The following is a 26,916-nucleotide window of genomic DNA, read 5'->3' on the forward strand; positions in this document are numbered from 1 at the left end:
TTATTTCATAGAGATGGAACAAATTGTTATAGAAATTGTCTGTGAAAAAAAGGTCTCCCAGAACATATTTCCTGATCGAAATAACCCGAATTTCCCCTAGTAACACTGGAACTTTTTTCACAGGAACAAATTTTGTCTCACATTTTATGCATTACCTATACCAGAGACATATAATACATATATATATTATATGTCTCTGCCTATACTTTTTATGAACCATGAACATGAGGTCAAGGTCAGATTATTGATTTACCCTGCTGCAGCCAGACAGATCCAGTCACGCTTCAGTGATTCCCTATAATTGTGACCAGCCATGACATATCCAGGCTTATGGAGGTAGAAAGTCATTGTGAGAAAAACGCCATTAACTATATGTGACTAACCACTTCAAGGCTTAGGAGGGTACATTGTTTAACATTTGCTTTTTGTATATTTATCTAGAAGATCTAGTCATGTTTTAATGACATTTTTGTTGTAAAAGCAACGAGTCATTTCGAATACCGGTATGGAAATGAGACTGTTCTATGACGACTTTTATTTATTGAAGGCACAAAAACACAAAATTGTATTCATTGGCTCTTGGTGATGTTCAATAGCGTATTTGAATAAAATATCAAAGACTTAAATTTACTACAATACAAACAATTCTGATCTCTATTTTAGAACATGTAATTTTAACTTGTTGAAATGAAGTTAGCTTAAAATTTGTCAATATAAACTTTTAAAATTCCTTTTTTTTTAATTTAGATTTATTATGCATGTCTCTAAACATAATATGCGACGCGTAACAGTTTATGAGGTGTTATCATATATGCATTTAATTTGGTGAATTTATTATGGATATTTCAGACTTCATTTTTGAAAAAAAATCTTCAGAGCAGTCTCAGCATTTTTGTTTTGTTTGTAGCTCTATTCTAGAACATGTAATTTAAACTTGTTGAAATATGTTTAAAATTTGTCAAAATAAGCTTTAAGAATTCCCTTTTTTTTAGATTTAAGTTATGCATATCTCTACATAGTATGCAACACGTAACAGTTTATAAGTCACTAAGGTGTTCTCTTAAATGCATTTAATACGGTGCATTTATTATTATGGATATATTTCAGACTTCATTTATGAAAGGAAATCTATAGAGCAGAATCATTTTTTTTTTGTATCAATTTAAAATGTAGATTCAAATATTTTTCACTTCACACAATAAACTAAAACTTCTTCAAAACTTATATATGATGTATAATTCGGCGTCCGCAAAAAGGAAGCCAAGGAAAGTGTTCATCTCTTCTTTGCAATACGTATTTCATTGAATCTCGATATTTATCATGTTTATAATTTTTCTAACAATGACGTTCTACCTCCATAAGCCTGCAAATGTCATGGCGGGTCACATATAAGCAACCAAATTTTTTCCCAAAAAGGGGGGCCGGGCCCACTGCCCCCCCCCCCTAAATCCGCCTCTGAGTAATAGTACTGAAATCTGAATACAAATTATATTTTGCTTTGGAAAACTGCGCCAATCGTTCTCCTCAGGTATGACTTGTTACCAATTTAATACAATATTCACAACGCATGGCAATGGCCATTTAAACAGTTCACATGTACATTTTAATTTAAAATTTAATATTAGCTTTTAGGGTTAATACCCCCTCTTAGTCACAGCCATGTGGTCAGAACATTATTATATCACTACCTTGGTAGATCAATTCACAAACGGCAATACCATGAAATTAATGGCGACTTAGTCGAAACGAAATTGTGACTTGTCTTTAAAATAGTTCAGTTATGATCTATAATATTCTCCAAAATAACCGATCGGCATCGAATCAAATAATGTATTTTTTCGACTTATTAAAAAAAAATAACCACTAGCTTTGGGATTAATTTGGGATTAATTTTTAAAAAAAAAGTTTTAAAAAGTTTCCAGTCTCGTTAGAACGGAGCCTTCCCTCTTCCACTTCCACAATCTTTTTAGTATTTCATATTTCGAAACACTGTTGTACTGTAAGCTGTAATCATTTGAACGGTGTAGAATTAATTAGCTATCATATGATTGTCTCTATAGGTCGGACCATATGAGCTGTAATCTGTATAATAAATTCTGCCAGTCAAGGCACACCTCCAATTATAGCTGGAGTGACATCCACCACCACGAATATATATATAATTATCACACAAATAATGGTTCCATCCACCGGAATATTATATACACAAATGTCAATTTATACTATACGCAATAGGCAAATTTAAAATCTAAAATTATCTAAAGATCTCTAAATAAGGAGTGATGATTTGAGCATATATAAATCACGGAGTGTTCATGACCATATACGCGTATTAGGTCGGACCATATGAGTATGAAATTCGTGCTCTCCGTTTACATTGGCCGAGTTCAATTGAAACTCTCGAGTTACCTTTAACAACTCGGGTTTCAACAAAACGATTTTACTTGAACCACTCGAGTTAACCCCTCGTACGGTCTACCCTGGTTCCAACCCTCATCGAGCCAGGGTTAAACTCGAGAAACAGCTCTTGAATGACGTCAAACCAATGAGAATATTTTATTGTTTATGCTTGATCAGGGCCCTACCCTAGAGTTACTTAGACTTGTTCCGAATATCAACTCTTGTGCGTTCACGTGAAAATCTATTAACTAAGATCGAAGTCGATTGTAGAGTTGCAAGTGAACTCGGCCATTGGCGCAACAATGATAACCCACGGTTAGAAGAATTACCTAGCCAGGTTAAAACTATAAATATAAAAAAAAGATGAAAATATTATCATTATAGAGTATAATGACTCTTGAGGTAGGGGAAGTGTGACGGGATTGCTTCCCTTAAAAAAAACTTAGTAGATACTTAGTCAGTCGTAAGCGGTTGATCTTTAGCTCGTACTTCTTTAGCTCAGTCGGTATACGCGCTGCCTTGTAACACAGAGGTCCCGGGTTCGAGTCCCGGTGTAGACAAGCAATTTTGTAATGAAATTCGTGCTCTCCGGTTACAATATAAATCACGGAGTGTTCATGACCATATACGCGTATGGTCCAAATAATCAAATGATCTGAAACATATAAATAATGATCGAAGCGGCAGGAAGAGCAATACTCATTTGAAACTGGTGGTTTTCGTTGTTGAGTTTTTTTTGGGTTTTTTTTTTTTATTTCATTCGTCAGAGACATCCGAGTCTTCTTTCAATGTTACCACTTTAATCAACTTGTAAACTTCCAATTTTTACGTCAAGTAGAGAATCTGCGAAAAACGTTAACTTATGCAGATTAGACAGAATATATTATATTATAAGTTTAAAGGCTTACCGGATGTTGTGCTGCTACAGGTTGTTGGGGGAACAGAAACAGTATCTGTAACATAAAATATATTAAGCAACAGCTTCCTGGTGTTGTAGGTCGATCACAAACTATTTTGTTCAGATTAAAATTAAGAAAATAGCAGACATATAGTTGAGTAAATTGCTCGATTGTTAAACATTTTGTAGTCAATAATTTTAATATTCTTTGACACAGTCAATCTTTGTTAACTTTTTAATGAAAACGACTCAATAAAAACACACACACACATATATATATATACCATAATTGTTGTATCCATACAGTTTTACCGACATACTAATACCAGTGTTCCATGTCTGAGGATAAAACCGTATCTTCGATGTGTAGATTGGCGCAAACAGGTCCTTGTAAACTATGCCATTGTTATCAGTATTACCGGAAAACCCATCTGATGGATACGATAGAGTAACCTGGAATGTATTTTTTTCTCTCTCATTTTACAAATAAAGTAGGAAAAAACTATAAAATTGCGTTAAATTATTGATTGATTTTTTGCTGCTTTTCGTCCAGTGGCAAATATATCGGCATGTATGTTCAGGACGATACGTTCAATTTAAAAATATATCTAATGTGTTTACTATTTTTTTCCGTCCCTACGTTTATTTGTAATTAATCTCTGTTACTTAACTAAACCTCACTTTCTGACAAATGTGATGATCAAGATAAAAGTAAATCATAAGAAATTTATCATTAAACAATCCAATAATATTATTCAGTGAAGAGATATTTAAACTTGAACTTTTCCAACGTCTTATGCTTGAATCCTGGTCTGTTTATTCTTCGATTGATATTATCGAAACGGAACCAACATGGAATAATGTTGAATCTCACGGATGGCCGGTTTTCGTATTATAAAAAAAAATCTTTGATTCGGTTTTTTTTTGTCTCTTCCCCCCCCCCCCCCCCCTAGATTTCACCGGAATATATATTAAACTAAGAAATAAATTAAAAAAAAGTATATTCTAAGAATATGATATTTTACTGTGCGTATTGCTTGGCTATGTGTTTGTTTTTACCCCACATTGTCTAGAGGTATAGGGTGGAGGGTTGTGATCTCACACAACATGTTTAACCCTGTCGCATTTTTACGCCTGACCCAAGTCAGTAATCTCTGGCCTTTGTAAGTCTTGCATGGTATTTTTTTTTTGTGTTGGTTCATTATTGTTTCGGAATTTAGTGTGACGTCTATTTTCCCTAAACTAGTATACAGATACAGGAGCCCGCCTGTGGGTGCGTGATTTTCTCGCTGAGTTGAAATCCTATTGGTATCAATTGTCCGTTTGCTGCTCTTTGATTTGGTTGTTGTTTCTTTGATACACTCCCTATTTTAATTCTCAATGTGATGAGACTTAACCTTTATCTAAAATATAAAGTTCCTTTGTTTCATACCCATGCTGTACTTGTGTCGTTGTAATACTGGATTTTATACGTCTTAACCCACATATTATAGGATTGATGTCCTCTAGTTGCGACTCGGGTAATCCATTTGGGTGAAGATAATGTAGCTTGTAGCCACTGGTCAGTGTTGGAATAATATGCCCGCCAGGAATCAGTTGAATGTTTTGTCATGTCACCGTAGGAAGCAGCTGTATACCTTGCTGATGAAGCTGTTGTGGACTGCAGTGTCAGTTGATTTACATCAGCTACAAACATTAAAACATTATTACATGTAAATCCATTTATCATAAGATACTTTTTTTTTAGATTAAGGATAGCGAATGGATTTTACTGTTCCCTCTTGTGTCTGATACGATGTTATAATTTTAACTTATGGCAAAATTCTGAGATTAAAAACCAATTTTATTTAAATCTGCCAAAGCATCATTACAAATCTTATTCGTTTTTGTCTTCTATTTTATTCTGACCTTCTCAATGAATTATATGATTCAATTTTATTTCAGTTTTGCTTACTCGAACTTTCTCCTCCATCTGCGAATATGTCACCGCTAAATGTTGCTGAAACTCTGTGAACAATAGAAATACGTCCACCTCCGCCTCCTCCACCCGTTCCATTTCCGGTGCCACCACGTGCAGTAACCATTCCACTTCCTTTAAAATAATCTGTATCTACGTAAATACTGCCACCGCTGCCACCACCACAGTTACTACCGTCAGGGTTACCATTAGCAGATACCAATCCATCGATCCTGACGTCATCTATAGCTTTCAATGTAATTACACCGCCTCCTTTACCCCCGGTAGAACAACCACCTCCACTTCCAAAGGCACTTGGTTTTTCGATGCCACCATATGTTACAGCTTCGTTGGATTTTAGAAATGTACCACTGTTCATTCCACAACGTCCACCATGAGAACCTGTTAATAAAAAGGGGACTAAAGGTATGAAAACTTTAAAAAAAAAAATTCCGGGAACAGATAAGATATTTTAATAGAATAAAAACACAATTACAGAAAACGATCAAAGTAAAACAAAAGAGAGATATTAAAAAAAGTAGAAATTTGTTTCCTTGCTGTTGCTTTCAGAATTATGACTATAACATATCCCTTTAAGACGTCTTGTAAGGCTATTTCATTCTTTTGCTTAAGACATGACAATTGTTTGATTTACTAGCATGAAATAATGATCATGAATTTTTTTTTATCAAAATATTTTGGGAATCTTTGGCTAACATCCGGACTTCTTGACTTGGCTCTTTTCCTTTGTCGAACTAAATGAATATAATTCCGTTATTTAATGGAGATTTGCTCGACCTTGGCTTATTGTGCTGTAAACCGAATGTCTTTCAATCACATTAAGTTTAATTTATTAATGTTTGCTACATCACTGTGTATACAATAGACCACTCTTATTTTTGTTATCTTTATTTCGAAATATAGTTTTGTCAGGTACATGCGCACATAGAACTGATGTCGTTCTCAGTACCGGTGGTGTTTGGTCTTTTTGTATTGACTGCATATATAGGTATATATTATGTTTATCGTGCCAATTTTTAACAAAAAGTTATCGTCAACATATGAGTAACGAAGTTATGAAAGACAAAGACATCGCATTTTATTATCCTTAGTTAAAATCTATATATGATATCATTTATTAGAAAAAAAAACTATTTATGGACTTTTTTTGTGTATAAAGCCTTTTTCTAAATATCCGATGGTTGTCAAAAACTTTAAAACCTTGTTTACTATTAGGATAGAAAATAAAATCTTCAATATGTTGATAAAGTAAACGCATCATAGATAACAGACCTAAAATTTCGTACGCCAGTCCCGCGCATAAAGATGATATTCAACAAAAAACAGACTTAAAAATCAAAGCCGGGGCTTTGTTGCTTATCTACTTTTTACCCAGATTCATCAATGTGCCATGAACATATGAGGTATTCTTTATATTTACATGTTTAACCCACACTAAAGGTGATTTAAGTTCTGTCCTTCTATATGCAACAATCAAAACTTTTAAACAAAGAAATCAGTAGGAAAAAAAGTCCGTGTAACGAATACACCTTTTTATATTGTTGAAAAATTTCGGACGAAGTAAAAAAAGATTTAACATTATTGAGATAAAAAAAATAATTTTTAATAATGTGTCAATAGTTTATTTGTTTAATGTTCTCGAATAACGCTACACAATAAGCATTATTTTCGTACAATAGCTAGCGTGACTGATAGCAATTATACGAAACCAAATGTTTCAAAAGTTAAAAATAAATGTTACGATAATTGCCAAAAGTTGAAATGAACATATTGTTATCTTTTATCATATTGACAATATCCACATTATAATCACTTCAGTCTTATTTATTTTTTTCATTTGGAAGAATGACAAATATTATCATGAAGTTTAATCTCAGCATTCCAATTAGGCCGATCTGCGTTTTGTCCTTTAACGAAGTCATCGAACAATTTCGGACTAGGGGATAGATCGAAATTGAAAACAAACGAATTTTAAAACCAGAGGGTACACGTAAACATTTATTAATTTAAAAGGTCGCGAAGACTTAACATACAGGGGGTGATTCATTTTAGGAATTTAAACTTTAAAGGCAAAAATTAAAAAAAAAAACATAATGTAAGACCGTTGTTTTTCATTTGTTATTTCGGAGCCTTATGTATTGCTTTGCGGCCATAATGTTTTGCTATAATTGTTGAAGGCTGTGACATATAGTTCTTTTAAAACTTCTACGACATTTGGTCTCAGATAGAAAGTTGTTCGGTTGGCAATCATACCATATCTTAAGTTTATACCAACTAGGCGTTTTCAGATCTATTGATTAACAGGAAAAACAAATGTACACACCGAAAGATAGTTCCAAAAGTCAATAGTTACATAGAATGTCCTTTTGCAGTTTTACTAGGTGTAAAAGCGGTCAAACTACAAGATAGGCATTCAATTATAAAAGAGGGACGAAAGATACCAGAGGGACAGTCAAACTCATAAATCTAAAATAAACTGACAACGCCATGGCTAAAAATGAAAAAGACAAACAGACAAACAATAGTACACATGACACAACATAGAAAACTAAAGAATAAACAACACGAACCCCACAAAAACCTTGGGGTGATCTCAGGTGCTCCGGAAGGGTAAGCAGATCCTGCTCCATGCACATGTGGCACACATCGGGTTGCTTATGTGATAACAAATCCGGTAAATAGTCTAAATCGGTAGGTCACTTCATGAAAGGGAAGGGGATTGTAGTTACGACGTAAGGAACATATCCGATATCATTTGTGAAACGGTTATTCCATAACGGTCAACCAACTGCATAAAATAGAATAATTTAGAAAGAGGTTTCGTTGAGCACTTGGAAGACCCAGCACTATGTCGTTGTTTGTAAAGACACTTATGTAGTTTAGGTATCCAATACAGCGATGGAAGATCCAGTTCATCATCTTTGGTTGAAATTTCAAAGGAACATAGAACAGACCTATGATTATCCAAGACTTCCTCTTTGGTAAGTGTCTTGAGGGTATATATATATATATATATATATGGTGATTTTCCAAGTGAATTGTCAATACCTAATTCGTTTATCAAGCAGTTAATGTAATGAGTTTTACACACAAACACGATGTTGTTTGGGGCTTTATCTGCGGGGACAACAACATATTTGCCATGAAGGTAAGATAAGTGTTTTGTAATATTAGGGTCTTTAAAGATTGAAGTAGCATGGGCATTGATAGACCCATTCAGTTTCTTAATTCTGATTTGTATCAACGATCTCACTGCCTTAATCAATTCGGAAAGAGTGTCTACGTCTTCCTTATCGCGCTTAGCCCATTGCCTGGCATAATCCTTGACTGAATCAATCTAAATTTTAAAGTTGTATTTCCAATTGATGGATTTAGGCTCACGATATTTTGGACCTTTCGATAACACATTTCGTAGGGAAGTGTTATTAACAATGTTGAGGTCACCGGTAATAACGTGACCAGCCGGATTATATGTGAATTGGGAACTAGAACAAGTGCAATCAGGAGGTTTAGACTTGAAGTCGTCAATATTGTTATCCTGCAAAACGTGTTTGTAATTGAAAATGTTAGTTGCAATAGGTTTGGTATAGGTATAAGAAATGATTGGTATAAAATAGCATTACAACCAATGACCAATAAAAAGGAGATTATGGTACCGGCATTACCTCGGAAATTGTAGGTTCACGGAATAAAACAATTTATTCTGAAATAATGTCAGTATTTAAGCTTCTTTCAGCAATGGGTTTGCTGCTCTAGGGAACGACTTAACAAAATATAAGATGCATCTTTAGTATTGAACGCAAAACTTTAAATCGTGTTTAAATTAGGATTTAGTTTAAAATTTAAAAAAGTCTGATAATGTGGACATAGGCAGGATAAAACTATCTTTCCGTTTGTTATATGGTCATGTTCAGTTAACATGTAAATACATATGAATTAAAGGAGGTTATCTAAATATTTGAATATATATTAAAATATATATTATCTAAATGATATACGGTAGTAAAGAATGTAATGGATAAGAATGGGATTTATTGCCATCGCATGTTATTTATGTTTTTGGAAATATAATATTCATTCATTCAATCCATGAGAAAAGTCAGTTTCTGAATCCCTTCTTCCCATCAAATTCTCATATTTTAACCAATTTTCAGTAATACTGTGCAAGTTAAGCAATAATCAATGTACTAAATATTTAAAGGTATTGTAATTGGTGTCTTTTTATTTCTGAAAGGACAAACATAATTGTATTATTATTTGCGCTATAAAATTTATATTTAGTTTTTGATACTTCTTGACTAAAAAAAAGTAGGTATACGGTATTAGCTTCCACTCAAAACACTTGTATGGTTGTATTGTTTATTTAGATGAACTATATATAGTCATGCATGCAAGAAGATTATGAACAGCAATTAAAGGTTACTTTGTTTCATGTTTCGAACCATACTTTCCTATGTTGCATTTCTTTCCATTACAACTGTTGCTAGGCAGGCTAATTTTTTATTCGCTTTTGTTTCAGTTTTGTTTTTGTTATTAAAACATACTTAACTGTTCTTGGTAACAGAGTTTAATACTCGATACCTGATATATTTTGATGATATTTCTTTATGAAAAAAGTAAAAATCACAAAAAAAAAATGAACTCGGAGGAAAATTCAAAACGAAAAGTCCCTAATCGAATGGCAAAATCAAAAGCTTGAACATATCAAACGAATGGATAACAACTGTCATATGTGATAATGGTGAATTGAAACTCGTTTTAGAGCTAGCTAAACCTCTCACTTGTATGACAGTCCCATCAAATTCCATTATATTGACAACGATGCGCGAACAAAACTAACAGACATAATAGGTTAACATATACAAAATAGGGGAACAGCAGTCAACATTGTGTTTTGATCTTAATCATAATAAAAACAAACAAATATGTAAAAAAAAGTAGCACAAAAAGGCATATATCAAGTTTATCTGAATATTTTTATACTTTTTATAGTAGAATTGTTTTATCTCATAAATCCAGTTTGTTTAAGAAATGAATGACGTTATATGTATTTAGTTTTCGAACAATATCCAAATGAAATGAGTAACACACTTTGGGTACATGTATACACAAAACATTGTCCATAAAGCAGTAATAAATTCTCATTAATTATTTGTGAAGTGTATTGTGTACTGACTGCAGACCAGTTATCATTTTAATCCAGTTATAACAGTTGTCTGACTTATTAGAAATACCAATAACTTAATGATAGGTAAATGTAAAGGGAAATTGGGAAAAGGATTTTGATGGTATTTTTCTATGTAAATCCTTGTTGGGTATGAAACAATGCGTATTGAATTTAAAGTAAATTTCATAGTTGCTTATGGATCAAGATATATTTAAGGAATGACAATTTCTTTCTATAATTGATCTATGATTAGAGCAGAAAAAGGAACGGGGCCAACCAAATGTGTGGCTTCTTGGGAAGGTACGGTCTCAGTCCCCGGCCATTTATTCTGGATATGAGTCCACTTAAGCTTTGGTTTACTATGTTTACATTTAAACCAGAGACAGCATGACAGAGACGATTTAACATTCCGCAACACATAAGTTGTCATGGTTTTTATTAGTATAACTTGGTTGGTGGTATAATTTTTGACGTTGAATAGAATGTTGCAAATCAAATCTGCATCTAGCATTTACTCATGATATTACTAGTTGAAATCAGTTGGGGATTACTATGGCAATGGAAATGAGAAATGTGTCAAAGAGACAACAACCCTACTAAAGAGCAGAAAACAGCTCAAGGCCACCAACGGGTCTTCAACATAGCGAGAATATCCTACACACAGAGGTAGGTTTCAGCTGGCCCCTACTAAAAATGTGTACTGGTTCAGTGAAAATGGACGTCACACTGAAGTCCGAAACATATAACAAAACTAGAATTAGAAAACATACAAGACTAACAGGCTCCTGACATGAAACAGGCGCAAACATACGACGAGGTTAAACATGCTTTGTGAGAGATCTTAACCCTCCTCTATACCTCTAGCAAATGACGAATAAAAAAACACACGGCAATAAAGACTACTTAACTTCAATCGGGTATGAGGAGCATAGTTTTATTCTGTTTTTGACATTATTTATGAGATCAATAGTGTCTCATTATCTCTTGCGCACATATAAGCTTTTATATGGGTTACAAAACTATTTATTTCCAGATGTTTTATCAAATTGTTGTTCCATCCCTGAAACTTCTTTGCTGGGCAATCCTTGATGAACCACGTTGACAATTTGATAATAGCATATGCAGTTATAAATAAAAACAATTATGGAATTTTTGTTAAACTTTATGTATCATACTTTAGGAATAGTATTAAAATGTTAAAAGGGGTAAACATTTAAAAACGTATGCCTGAATAATTCCCTAGTAAATGTGTCTTACCATGGTACATAAACAATATATCGGACAAACGGGTACTTTAATTTATTTTTCTTTATTTACAGATATCAAAGCGAAATTTGTTTGCGAAATTTTTAAAGATACATTTGATTCAGGAAACAATGCATGTTTACCAACTATACTGTAGACTCTCAGTGTTATATATATCATGGGACTATACTGAATACATGCTCTTTTAACGTTCAGTTCGTATCTTTCGTTGGGCCCCAAAAAGAACTTTTGAAACATACACTTCACATTAAACACCACTTGTTTGCTGTCTACAAACCACAATGGTGTAATCTATATGTTAGCAACAATAAGTAAAATTAGGCATTTATAATAAGCTTATTTCCTGAAATCTGCTGATGATTATTCAATCCATTTCCAAATGTCATGTCAGGCAATAAGTGAACTTCTGGATTTTTCAGGATTTAGAAATGATGGCTTACATCATTTAGGCAATAGATTTACTGATTAGGCGTTAGCGTATTATCTAATTTCATTTATTGCAGTTAACATATATATAACTCGTGAAATATACCAGGCTTTTAATTTGTTAACCAAAAAGATCTGTTTGTCTACCTTTATATAATTAAGTAATTTCGGAGATATTTTTCTTAGGTTTTTTTTTTCATCCCTAAAAAGTCTTTGTCTGGCAATCCTTAATGATCCACGTTGAGAACGTGATGATATTAACATACGCAGTAATAAATAATTACAGTTATGAATTTTTAAATTATCATACTTCAATAATACTATTAAAATGTAAATGTTGTTTACATTTATATAGTGCATGCTTGAACAATTCTTAGCAAACGTGTCTATAAACCATAGTACATAAACAACATTTCGGACGTAATTGTTCTTTAAATTAATTTTGTTTATTTTCAGATATGAAATGCGTAATTAAAATGAGATATGCTTACACTTTCAAAGATATATTTGATTCAGAAGAAGAATGCATGTTTACTAGATAAAACATAGACTCTCTGTGTTATCTTGGGATTATACATGCTCACTTTGGTATTGAGACATGTACTACACCGTAAACACCACTTAACTGCTGTCTGCCAGTGGTGTAAACTATATAAATTTAGTACGCCAGTATGGCACGCCGTTTTTATATTTATTCAAATTTGAAGATATCTTATTTATTTAACAAGATATCTTATTAAGTATTAAGATATCTTTAATTTTTATAAGATATCTTATTTAATTTGAAAGTAAATAAGATATCTCTATTAGTTTATAAGATATCTCTATATTAGTTTATAAGATATCTCTATAAGTTAATAAGATAACTCTATTAATTAATAAGATATCTTATAAAGTATATAAGATATCTTACTTCTTTATAAAGATATCTTTTAAATACATACTTTATAAGATATCTTATTAATTAATAGAGATATCTTATAAACTAATAGAGATATCTTATTAACTTATGGAGATATCTTATATATTAAATAAGATATCTTTATAACCAATTAAATAAGATATCTCTATAAGTTAATAAGATATCTCTAAAAGTTTATAAGATATCTCTATTAGTTTGTAAGATATCTCTATTAGTTAATAAGATATCTCTATAAGTTAATAAGATATCTCTAAAAGTTTATAAGATATCTCTATTAGTTTATAAGATATCTCTATAAGTTAATAAGATACCTCTATTAATTAATAAGATATCTTATAAAGTATATAAGATATCTTACTTCTTTATAAAGATATCTTTTAAATACATACTTTATAAGATATCTTATTAATTAATAGAGATATCTTATAAACTAATAGAGATATCTTATTAATTAATAGAGATATCTTATAAACTTATAGAGAAATCTTATTAAGTAAATAAGATATCTCTATTATAAACTATATAAAAGATATCTTATATAGTTAATAAGATATCTTATAAATTAATAGAGATATCTTATATTTTAAATAAGATATCTTATATATTTAATAGGATAAACATTTTAATAAGATATCTTATTACTATACTATATATAAAAATATTAATTTTCGCGAACCATTTAGGTCACGGAAATTCCAAAATATGGCATCAGTAAGGAGAGTTGTGCAAATAATGTGAATACACAGAACCCCCATCCAAATTATCTCCAGCTAAAAGTATTCATCTTTTTCTATTTTATATGTACTAACAATGTTCCATTTTTCTATAATTTCGATTAAAATATTCCAAAATCTGAGTAAAATTAGATAGAATGCCCCAAATAAACATTGTCTGATTGGTTGAAGTACTGTGGCGTCGATGCTTAGCATAATAAGCCTCGATGTAAAGCACACGCTTCACAGGAAGAAGGAGAGTTTTACAAATAATGTGAATACACAGATCCTCCATCCTATTTTTATTTTGATGGAAATGTTGCAGTGTTCATCATTTCTGTTTTGATTCTGCTCACAAAATTCCATTTTTTCTATAATTCCGATTTAGATATGTGGAACCCGCAATAAAAATAGATGGCCTCAATCAAAGCCGAGTAGTTCCGATTGACGATTGTTACATAAGCCGAATCACACATACGATCTTTGCGCTCAAATGTAGTTCTTGGTGAAGTATACAGGTAACTTCGTTTACGAAAATTTATACACACTTTTTCATTAACATATTATCAGACTTTTGCATATTCACGTTTTTTTATGCTGAACTGTAGTCGAATTCAATTCTATACATTTTTTTTTACGTGAAGCAGTAGGAGTAAGAATATTTTTTCGCGCCAATTTAAGCAGTTTCATCACGAAGAACAAAATTATTTATTGTTATTTTCGTGAAATTTTAGTCATATAGTTTATCAATTAGAGAATTTTTTGTAAGTATTACTTATTCATGTTAAGGTTCTACTGATGTGCTTCTCTAGACCTTTTTGACGGTCCGTTTTATCCCATTTATCTCAATACTATCTCCGATGACAGAAATGTCAACTCGACCTATTCGTGTCGAAAGTGAAAATCCATCTATTTGATGAAATAATTTTTTCTTCAACGGTTCATGCATTATTTTTGTATTATTTGATAACCAATCACATTCACGTTGCATGTTTGCATGAAAATGGTTATGTATTGGTGAATTGTAAGGGCGATGCAACATGCGAGGTCAGTGCGCGATCACGTGACATTATTATTTGTAAACAAACATGCTCCCCGTGTAACACGTGTCTGGATTATCCTTTCAAAGTGTTGTGAATTTTTCAATCACTATTTTATGATATATTTCTTTTTGTTTTTAGGTTTGCATATTAGTAGTCCAAGTGAATTAGACATAGTTCTGAGTCGTGTGTGTTTTTTTTTTATTGAATTAGAAGGTAAGTCTACATAAGTTATATTTAACTTAAGTTTAAAAAGATGACTCCACTTTCACTCTATATTTAAAACCCGCATACTAATTTAAACAGCATTTGCTCTGCTTGAATGTTAATTTGCCCCTTCCCCGTCATTTCCCAGTGACGGATCCAGGAATTTTCTTATGTGGGGGCCCACTGACTGACCTAAGAGGGGGCCCGCTCCAGTCACGCTTCAGTGATTCCTTATATAAGCAACCAAATTTTTTCCCAAAAAGGGGGGGGCCGGGCCCCCCTCTAGATCCGCCTCTGTTTCCCTTTTAAATTTGCGCAAAAGTCATACTTTCAGTCCATTTCGTTAACGGCTGATTTGTGATTTTACCATCTTAACTGCAATTTTCATATTGAACACATTTGACCATTCAGTATGAGTTCCCAAGTTTTTGACTTATATGAAGGAGGCTTTAGGTCATGTTTTCCTAAACACCTTATTGCTATTTGTCTGTCTGGATTGTTATACCCATAAAATCAGATAGTGATGAATATGCAAGTTTTCAACAATCCCAGAAAATACACCTTATTGCTATTTAGTCCAATCTGGCAAAACCAGTCACATGTAAAACTTCCTGTTTGGGTCATGCGGCTGAAAATAGAGGTTTTTCAGTAGAGAGCTGAGGGAGGAAAAACTTTAGAAAGCGATTATCAAGAAACTTTAATATAGTATGATCCACTTTTTTCGAAATTAAATTGAAGTAAAAATTATTTTGTTTTAAGTATTTACGGTAAGTTAAAAGGGTTTTCATTAAAAAGTATTGTGCATGGTGAATTGTTTCAACGGCCCCCAGATAGCTTCAACTGGATGAAAAAGTTGTGTAATGTTAGAACTTATCCGGTATGGAATAAATAGCGATTAGGTGTATTGACATCCACGGAAAAAAATAGGAAGTAAGGTGCATGTACACATGTATCTCCCCTTTAGGTTTTGATAAATATTGGATATGACATTAAGAAGTTATAAAACTGTATTCTTTGAATATGTTTCTAGCGTAACATGCACGCTTAGTACTGCTTTTTATCAGATATTTTATAACTTATGTCTTAAAATTCGGGTTTTATCCATTCCAATAGGTGGATTTAAGTTAATGAGAAAAATGCTCTGTTCACTAACTCAGCAATGCTTTAACTGTTGTGAATGTGAGCTCCCTTTTGCTATTATTAGAATCTAGATTTACATCATTCATTTTCAACTTATGAGTTCTCCTTTCATTCAAAAGGTAGATTTCAATGTCTGCTGGTCACTTGACAAGAAAATGCACTCAATGATATTATTTGCCTCAATTTACACCTGGAATGCAGATTTTTCACTAAAATAAATGTCGTTTACTTAGTAATAAATAGTTTTGTATATTACTATCATATTCATGTTTTCATTTGACATTACGAAAGTGCTTTTGAGATCCAGGATTCTGACTTGAATAAACGGTGTTTGTAACACACATGGTTTCAACCGTTTCTTTCCCTTCCCTTAAAAGTATCTTTCAGTTTTAAAACTACCTGATAATAATACAGAGTTCACACCTAATTTGAATTGGATTGACATTAACTAATTTGAATTAGTTTAATTCACATTTGAAAAGGTTTACATCCTACCATCAATTGTAATTTGAATTGCAATGCGCCTCAAATTAGCTTAGCTGTCTGAATGACGTTTACTTTTAATTTGTATTAACAAAAACATAGTTCAAATGCGAATGTAAGTGAATTGTCTGTCTATCTATGGTCAATTTTTAGCCACATTGTTGAATTTTATTTATGGAGCTTACTTTTCATTTACATAAATTTAAGATTAATATATCTGAGTGGTACGTTACTTATAAAGGGGGTGGATTCCCAGATATTTAATGAAATTGTATTCAGTTTATGGTTTGTGGGCCTCTTATTTGGGGTTATTGATATCAATTGAGGTGTAAGAGGGAAACCAAAATAGTGAAAGATCATTGAAAACCTGATCTATTAAAGTTCATTGATACATGTGTATGTTTAATCAGCCAGTCAATTTAGGTATTTAGAAATCCAAGATTCAATAAAAAATTAATTCTTGGGAATATGTAGAATTATTCACTCAAGGTGCAATCAAACTTATTTATTTCACTTTTTGATTTCTCTTTATTTCTTGGTCTCTTAGTAGGTGTTGCAGATTAGAAGTATTTTCGTACCATAGTATTGTTAGTGTTCCGGATCCTGTTCAGTAGTTAATAGTGAAAATTTAGGTAAGTTTACATTATGTTTATAAATAAACTAAACCCATGCTAAACTAACTCTAATCTTGCTGTATTTTCCTCAAAATTTTTGAAATACACTTGCATAATATAATAAGAGATTGGCATATTAAGCTTTCTTCTTCACACTGCCCTCAAAACTCAGTGGCAAAATGACTAGTCTTAGGCAAAAAAATAGTATATGTTTGTTTACCGTTACCTGATGACCTACCCTAATTTTAGCGCTAACCCTAAGTCATTTATTTTCCTCTTAAAAGTGAAAAATAAATAGAACTTGTGTCACGAGGGTAATAAGGGTTGCCAATAAATAATTTAATAAGAGATAGGCATATATAATTATAATAAGCTTGCTTCTTCACACCACCCTCAAAACTCATTTTAGAATTGATAGCAATACAGTTTTTGTGTCTTTTATTAAACTTAACATTTATACGTTATTCACACACTTTAACAGTGCTTATTGAAAATTGTACCAAAAAAACCGTTAAGTAGGCGGTAGTAAGACTGGAAGAAAATTAAGACGCTTAACATTTTTTTATATGACCAGAACAATTTCTTTGCGTTGTATGTATATAAACAAATCTCATGTCGATATATAACATGTACAACAATCAAACATCAACCCACACCAAACTGGCTGTAGTTGAAAAACATCAAAAGGGAAAATACAGTGAAATTTGGAGAATTTATATTATCACATGTACATGCATTTGAAATATATTTAAAATATTTTTTTCAAATTTTTTAGGTTTAGGTTCCACCTAGCTACCATATTAGAAAACTGGGATTTAAACGCTAGTCTATTAGAGGGATATTTCCAGTGGCGAATCCAGAAATTTTCATAAGTGGGGGCCCACTGACTGCCTAAGAGAGGGACCACTCTGATCATGATCCAGTGGTTCTCTAAATAAGGGGGGGGGGGGGGGGGGGGCTCTTAATTTACCTTTGATTTCATTGGTTATAATTTTTATTTTATCATGAATCAGATTTGAACACGACTTGGGGAATGAAGGTAAAGACCGAATGTCAGTTTTAGTCTTATATATGTACTTTAATTTTAGTCTTACATGTATTTATGTGTACATATATCACTGATTCAGTGGCGATGGTGACTAGCTATATATAGACACTGACAAGTCTTTGATAACATTTTATAGTTTTGAATGTTTCTTCATCAGTTGACTAAAATTAGGTGGAGGTATATTTTTATTTCCAACAGAGGGGCACTCATGCTCAACCTATATCAGTTTGTGCATGAAGCGATTGATAGTTGCCAGACACTGAATGATTATACCACCAATTTGTGAAAGTTTTAACCTACATGTATGCATATATACTTTAAATACAATAAAAAAAAAAATCATGTCTTTTTCAGGACTTCTGATCCAACCATGTAGAATGGCATGTTATTGAGATATGGTTCTGGTTGATGGATGTTCATGAAGGACCTGTAGTACAAAGTATATCACTGGATTGAGCTCTCGGTCAAAGTGTATTATTAAAGTGCTTTGCTTTGAGCTCAGTTCATTGTTATGCAATTCATTCGTTGTGAAATAAAGATTTTACAGACAACTCTCATGTACAAGGATGTCTCCAAGTATTATCATTTCTATGTACAATGTAAGTAACAGGGAGATAAAAGCATTTTTTTCTGTTTGAACCAAACATTATTTGTCCATTGACCAAAATTGTTTTGCTTTCACCAGCTTTGAAGGAGATATTATCAAAGAATTGATAGAAAACAGCACAGAAGCTTACTTTCTAGCTCATCAGGCCCAAGCATCATGTTAGGCATTGTCATTACTAAAAACCAATAAATGTCTTCTAATCTGAGGATCAATTCAACATTTTAAGGTGTTTTACTAATGATACTGACAAGCCACCACAAAGATATACTGAGTGCCAATGAAAACGCAACACTTTTGTTTTTCAAAAAAGTCTGATAATTTTTATTTATTTTATATTAGAACTTTGTAAAGTTGGTTGAAAATGACTTTAAAGACAATTGTCTACAACTTTAGGGTTGGGTGATTTTTGGAACAAATGCAAAGTAAGGGTTATTTTGAACGGACATAAACCGAGTTCACCGCTTTTCAACATACGCACCAATTTCACGATTTTGTCATTTAAAGCTTGGCTAATGTCATGAATTTTCCCGCCCTTATTGTAAGGAAACTGCAATAAACATCTGAGTAAATGCCAGGACTTTCTGACAACCAGCGACATGCAGTTTCGGGCATGATCCAATGAAGCCTTTCACAGCATACAATAACCCAAATCATCCACAAATTCAACAAAAATGGATCAGTTAATGATAAGCCACATCCCGGGGTTCAAAAAGCAAGAAACGCTCAGTAAAACCGATACATTTGGTCTTTAACATATCCGATATCGACTCTGATGGATGTCCAAAGGTCACGTGAGTTCAATGGTGGGCACGGTAGATCCTATGGAGCAATTTCAGTAAAGCACTATTTGCGCAGAAATTCAACGGTTAAAGAGGACCACAGTCGACATCTAAACGGCTGTCTGGTGTAAACATCGAATTCTTTAGACCAAAAATCATTTATTATGTACCAAAAATCATCAGTGGTGGTTACATAGACGTTTGGCACCAGCCTTGGCCAAAAGTCATGCGTTTCGCCAGATTTAGGTCCGATAGAGCAAATTTTGCATCAGATTTGACATGGTTTAGACGATGAAAACCACCACCAATATCATAAAGTCAGCTTGAGTTTGCTTTACAGGACAAGTGGAATAACATTCCCCGAGATCACATTAAACGTCCGGGATGATCAATTCCACGGCGCTGTCGAGATTGCGCTGCACAACGGGGTTGTAACATTTTTAGTTAGGACTGTGATTTGATGATTCGACATTGGATGTTTCGTTTATCTATTGCGCCTGAAAGATGACAATGAAACATTTTTGTTTGATATCGATCTATTGTTAGAATTGTTAATTTTCAAGAACAATTCAGTTTGAAAGATTATGATTTCTAATATACATTTTATTTTTGAAAAACCAAGTGTTGCGTTTTCATTGGCACTCAGTATATATAAATAGAACCATACAAATAGTTAGCAAATACATATTAAAAAAGATGTGATATGATTGCCAATGAGACAATTCTCCACAACAGACCAAAATGACATAGAAATTAACAATTACAGGTCGCCGCACAACCTTCAACAATGAGCAAAGCTAATGCAGCATAGTCGGCTATAAAAGGTCTCGAAATGACAATGTGAAACAATTCAAAGTAGAAAAATAACAGGCTTATTTGTGTACAAAAAATAAAGAAAAAACGAATATGTAACACATAAACAAACGACAACCACTGAATTACAGGCTCCTTATATCATGTTCTCAGATATCATATCTCTGATGGCATCTCCCAATTTAAAAAAATCACGAAAAATTGAACCTATTATGTGTTGCTCTCCTAACTATAAAATGTATCCAAAATCAAAGATGTGGAACATATTCTATCATAATCATTTGGTAACTAATGCAATTAGTGTCTCTTCCATGCCTGTCTTGAACATAAAAACTAAACTAAATATAAAATAAACAATACTCCTAATGCTCAGGTTGGTTGTCATCGTGCAACACAGTTAACAACACATATAGGAAAATCATAGAACTACATTTATCATAAAACACTGTCAAACATCCAAACATTCTATCCACACTCATCTGTGTCCACACTTGTTTAATATATAAGATATCTTATTTCATAAATCAGATATCTCAATTAATATATAAGATATCTAATTTTGTAATTAAGATATCTCAATTAGTTATAAGATATCTTATTTAACTAAATAAGATATCTCGAAATTGAATAAATATAATAACGGCGTGCCATACGCCAGAAGATAATAAACAGATTACACAGAAATAAGAATACTCGACATTACTGGACGCTATAGTTCAAAACCAATAACAACTAATGAGTAAAATTAATTATGTTCTGTAGGACTATAGTTTCAATCAGTACAGATCCAACGGATTTGGCGTAATGACGTAATAAACAAATAAATATATGTTAGTTATGTTTTAATTTTCAACAGCAAAATCAGTGTTATGATTAATTAGTTTATATATGGATCGTATCTTAATTTCTTAATCAATTTGTGGCATCGAAATCCTTGACTTATCATTTACTCACCTAGATTACTTTCATTGCAATCGTTGCAATCTGAAACACGACTACATACAAGGGCATTGCAGACAAACTGTTTAATATACACATCGTAAGAAGGGGCCGAAAGAACAAGTTCACCTTTGTTTAAGAACTCTTTTGTATTTCTTATTTATGTCTGCATTGAAGTTGTATATAAGCATCGTAGATACCCTACAAGCTTGTTATTGCATACTTGATAAACCAAAACCTTTAATTTTATAATTCAGTGGTGATTGTTAACTGCTAATTTTTGCTGTAGCTCCTGTCAATATTTAAATTTATTAGATAATTATTATGTTTTCGAAGCAAAAGTCATTTATACAATTAAAAAAGAAAAAATTCAGAAGTTAAACTTTAAAGAAGGAATTCGAGATACAGATTTTCTGTTCCGGTACACAGCAGGTAGCTATAGGATTATCTTTTGTCAATGTAAATAGAAATCGTGTATTTTCTTTTCTTTGTGTAAATTACTTTCGAATGAAACATGTAAATTTACGATTTAAACAAGTAAAAGAGAATTCAAAGATTGCGTGAGCGGGTTTGGATGTTTTCGTGATTAGCATGACATCCAACCAAGATGTCCATATAGTTAATTTGAATGTAAATAGTTTAAAATCAATATTTTGAACATTTTCAAAAATTATATGCATCTAGGCTGCTCAAATAGAAATAGTGATTTTAAATGAAGATAACAGTAGTATACCACTGTTCGATAGTCAAAAACCGATTGAGAGAAAACAAATCAGGTTTTCAAAACTAAAACCGAGAGAAACCTGTTGATTCGAAATGCATTCGAAATATATCTATTTTTATTTACCAATTCCAAAGAAATCAGCCATTCTGTCTTCTGCAATTTCTTGCGTAGTACACTTCTATTTATCTTGTTTTTTCCTTCTGTTTTGAAAGAAAGGGTGAATAGGAACGACAGAAATTAATATAACCGGCCACCCGAGTAGAAATTTTCATGCAGTTACCCGATAGGTAGCGAATTTTTAAATCGCAGTTATATAAATTGCACTTTTCATTTCAATTCAGTCTGGATTTTTTTAATCTTTAATCTCGACAGTTTTTAAATAATGAATTAAAATATTCAATACACATTTCCGACTTTTTAAAAACAAGTTGCTTAAAGGCATAGATAACATAATAAGAAAGTTTCAAAGTGATTTTTTTTTCGGTCAAAAGTATTTGAACACATTTTCAAATTGTAACATGTACACACATTTACGTTTTTTTTATTGTTGTAAAATCATTTCCTGTAAAAGGATACATGTTTGATTTTTTTAAAGACAGAACAATCGGTAAATATGTAATTTATGTACTAGTAGTGTTAAACAATGGGAGATAACAATTTACTAATACTATTATGTTACTAGTACATGAATTCTCTAGAAATTAAAATTGTTATTAAATGTGTAAAAACTTATGATGCTTATATTACGGATATTTTCCCATTACATGGCATTGCAAGTGTGAAAAGGCGCTTCATCTTCTTAGGTATAGACATAGCTTTATATACCCCCATATACCTGCTTTAAACAAAGATAGTTGACAGATTTTTATATTTTAATCTCTTCTCCTTTGACGGAAGACTGGAGCCAAATGAAGTCTGTTTATAGAGGTAGTCTAAAATCAGCTCGGTTTCAGTATTCCAGTTATTCAAAACAAAAACAAATAATGCCTAACAATTACATTTAAAGTGGAAAATATACACAATGATGAATTATAGTCTTGTTGTAGAATGTATATAAACTTACCACCTGATCCTCCAGAAGACCCTTTTCCTGGCCCATTCATGGGCCCGTACCCATATCCATCTGCTAATATCCTACCCGTAGAGTATACATAGATATTAGTGGCTTCCAGTGAAAGGGGTGTAGATCCAGGCGACCCCTGCACATTAACTGTACCACTTATACCAACTTCATCCAAACCAGTCAAAGAACTTGTTAAATCACACGATGTTCCATAACTTACAGTAAGCTTTTTTGCTAATGCAACACAAGAAGCAGATTTAGTAAAATCAACGCAAAACAAAAGTAAAACAAATAGAGCTAAAAAGCCCTTCATGTCTATTCTACATTTGCTCTAACTGAAATTGAAGAAAATTTACAGTGCATATATATAAGTAAGTACATATATTACAACCAATCAGAGTTTTAGTAGAATTTTGGGTTAAACACTAGTTATTTAAAAGATACCGTATTTAGATTAATTTTAAATTTCTTTGTTAAAGGACACATATAACGGGTAGCTTGTCAATTTAAATTGTACGAGACTTTAAGTTAATACGAAAAGTAATAATAGAGAAAACTGTTAAGTAGAAAATTTCTTGAGACATTAAAACTGACTTTTTTTCGTTTCTTGGTTAGATAACAGAATTATTTCTCCAGGTGTTATACCCCCGCGAAAGGCATTTTGTCACACTAGCAATCATATCACATATTCTTATATTAATATTGATAGACACCTACTAAATAAAATAGCAAAAATTCCGTGCTCCAAAAAAAATCAAAACGGAAAGTTCTTTATCAAATGCCAAAATCAAAAGCTCAGACACATTAAACGTATATAAATCGACTGTAATATTGCAGACTTGGTACAGCCATTTCCTGATGTAGAAAATTATAGATTAAACCTGGTTTTATAGCTAGCTAAAGCTCTCACTTGTTTGACAATCGCATAGCATTTCATTATATTGACAACAATGTGTGAGCAAAACAAACAGACGTAACAAGTAAGATTGTCAAAAAATGGGGTACTGAGCAGTCAACATTCTGTTCTAGTTTCAATCACTATAAAGCAAAACTATTTCAACAAAGATTAACAAAATATCATAGCATGAAACACGCTTTAGACAAAGTATATTATCAAAAAAAGACTCACCAATATATATTAAAAACACACAAAGATGAACAAAAACACTATAACACGTATTAAGATGAAAAACAATGTCAGTTCACCTATAGAATCTATAAACCAAGACCATCATGAATTACTTGTGAAGTAGATACGGAATATTTTTCAACACTTTCTTGGTATCTTCCGAAGAACTTTTTAAAGAAAAAGATGACGAGACGTTCTTTGACATTACAATGATTCATCAACTTCCTCAGATACTGGTGACGTTTCATAAAGTTTGAGTAGCAGCTGAAATCTCTTTAATGTCAAATTAGTTGGGAAATGAATATCCCATATACAGATGGAGTTGATATATTACTGCCAAAGTGGGGGAAAGTCATTATTTCAAATTTAAAATCGTCTCGTTTGTCATAGATTCTGGTAATAAGATAATCGCTTATGTCAAATTAAAGATATAAGTCTTAAAATGGGTCGGAGGAAGCCGAGTTTGTTGTTTCAATGGAAACTAATTAGAAAACAATAGGTACAAAATGAAAAGAACATCACCAATATATCTAAAGGTCGGTATTCCCAAGACATGTTTTCAACTTGCATGTTGCATATCAACATATCCCATGGAAACCTTATGTCAAAGAAATAGGAAACGGCCTGCGTGGATGACATGAGATATAAAACGTGTTCAAGTCCCCACGTTAAAACACGACATTAAAACAAATTAGAACAGAATTAAGGAGGTTATATCTTTCCTCGATATAAGCATATCCGCTTTTAAACAAAAATAAGCTGACAAAAAAAGAGGAAATATGTATATATCAACACTTCAATTACAAGAAAGAGGAGCACATAAAGAACCTTTAATCATCCCATCAAATTAGTCCGCGACACTTTAATGGTTTGTTTTTCAATTTCAGGGCATCCATGATTACTACACTGTATACATGAATATAGTAATTATGATTTTATTCTCCATCTTTATGTGTTTCTTCTATAATTCGTTATTTTGATATAAAATAAAAAGACAGACATATTACAAGTTCATCGTGTTAGAGAACATGGAAAACATGCATGTCAAAAACATCCTTGTTTAACTTGCATTGTTTTGTCGTATGACGAAGAGTAGCCTTAAATATATAGTTACAGAACATTTTCGTCTGATATCTAGTATGATGCACTAGGATTAGAAGTAGCAAGAAGATAATGAAATGTCATCAAACTATATCATATCTCTGATAATGTCAATATAACTTTGCTCAGTAGGAACACATCAAATGATATATCTCATTTTCATACACATTTTCATCCTCTACCTCAAACCACCCTAAACAACCACCATCACCAGCAAAGAAACATTAAACATCTAGTGAATTCAAATTGTTATGAGGCAAATATAATGATTAGTAGATATAAATTCACTAAATGCATCCATCTTTCATTTTCATATACATTTTTTCCGCCCCTTTCCCCCAAAATAATAGGGGATATCCTTTGGTGAGAATAGAAACACTTGATGGATACATTCTGTATAAAAATACTCGCGAAAATATGATACAAGAAAAAGCTTAACCTTTGGTATATTCTTTTTGAGTTATGGTTTTTATATAATGCATTTAGATTTTACCCATTACTGATTATTTTATGCATCAATGTTTTGACTTGTAGTCATAACAAATACATGAAATATGCAGGACGAAAAACTGCATTAAAAACTTTAAAAACTTAAGTAAAGAATGTTTGACACGTAGCAAACTTTTTTAGAAGTCTAACATCTAAACTCCTTACTGGGCTTAGTCAATAAACGTATCAATTATGCAGGATAGTTGCGATTGTATAAGAAACTCTATTAAACTTAAAAACACAAGGGATGATAAGATATAGATGTCAATGGATCACCGAATTACTCAACCCGGAAGTAAGTGTTTCAGGTTAAATAAAAAATGAACTAATTAAAGACACCACCTTACGAATGCAAACACATAACAATTTAAAATTAAAAAATGTTCGAAACGTGATACTTTGTATGCTTTCACAGCGACTGTGATAAAATTTGTGAATTGAATTAAAATTGTCAATAAAATTGTACTCAAATTACTATTTAAACAACATTTAAATTGATCAATTATATGGAAGTTTATTTACCAGTCGCACCTTCGACTAGGAACACACTAATACTTTCATGTTGCAACAAGATTATGATAAATCAATCTCTCAGGTTAACATGTATGAAAATCAACTCTTATCCGCATCTTTATTTATTCATGTTAAATCAAAATATCATAATAGGATTTGCAACATTAAAAGACAAAAATGTATTAACATGATTAACTATAAAATTTACTTAGCTATTTAGTACACATTTAAATGAATATAAAGGACATAACCCAAACGGTTGACTACCCCCTGGACTTTTCTCGTTTAAACTGAGTAAAACTGATGCATGCCATAGCCGTGCGTCGGTTTGGTCGGTTGAAATCTGTAAAAACTCAGCCACATGCGGTCGAAACGAGTATTTTATGCCTCTTTAAAGCCGAACACACCATGTTCTTTGTACGGAAAATGACCCTTGAAGTTTATTCAAGTGTTTCCA

At 32.2% G+C, this 26,916-nt stretch overlaps 1 protein-coding gene and 1 long non-coding RNA gene across 2 annotated transcripts in view; one reads left to right on the forward strand and one right to left on the reverse strand.

The window, feature by feature from the left end:
- Positions 1-23,570, reverse strand: part of LOC139515761 (uncharacterized) — a gene marked incomplete in the record, with an annotated part of 192,747 nt that extends 169,177 nt beyond the window's left edge. Inside the window, 5 exon segments of the mRNA XM_071305446.1 lie at positions 3,309-3,353; positions 3,583-3,751; positions 4,731-4,984; positions 5,253-5,657; positions 23,228-23,570. Of these exon segments, the coding sequence (XP_071161547.1) occupies positions 3,309-3,353; positions 3,583-3,751; positions 4,731-4,984; positions 5,253-5,657; positions 23,228-23,540 (1,186 nt within the window).
- LOC139494283 (uncharacterized) lies at positions 14,208-17,267 on the forward strand. Its single transcript, XR_011657104.1, has 3 exons — positions 14,208-14,534; positions 14,952-15,026; positions 17,188-17,267. It is a non-coding gene; the product is annotated as an uncharacterized lncRNA (long non-coding RNA).
- Positions 23,571-26,916: the final 3,346 nt, after the last annotated feature.

This window comes from Mytilus edulis, chromosome 1 (genome assembly GCF_963676685.1).
Source record: "Mytilus edulis chromosome 1, xbMytEdul2.2, whole genome shotgun sequence".
NCBI lineage: Eukaryota > Metazoa > Mollusca > Bivalvia > Mytilida > Mytilidae > Mytilus > Mytilus edulis.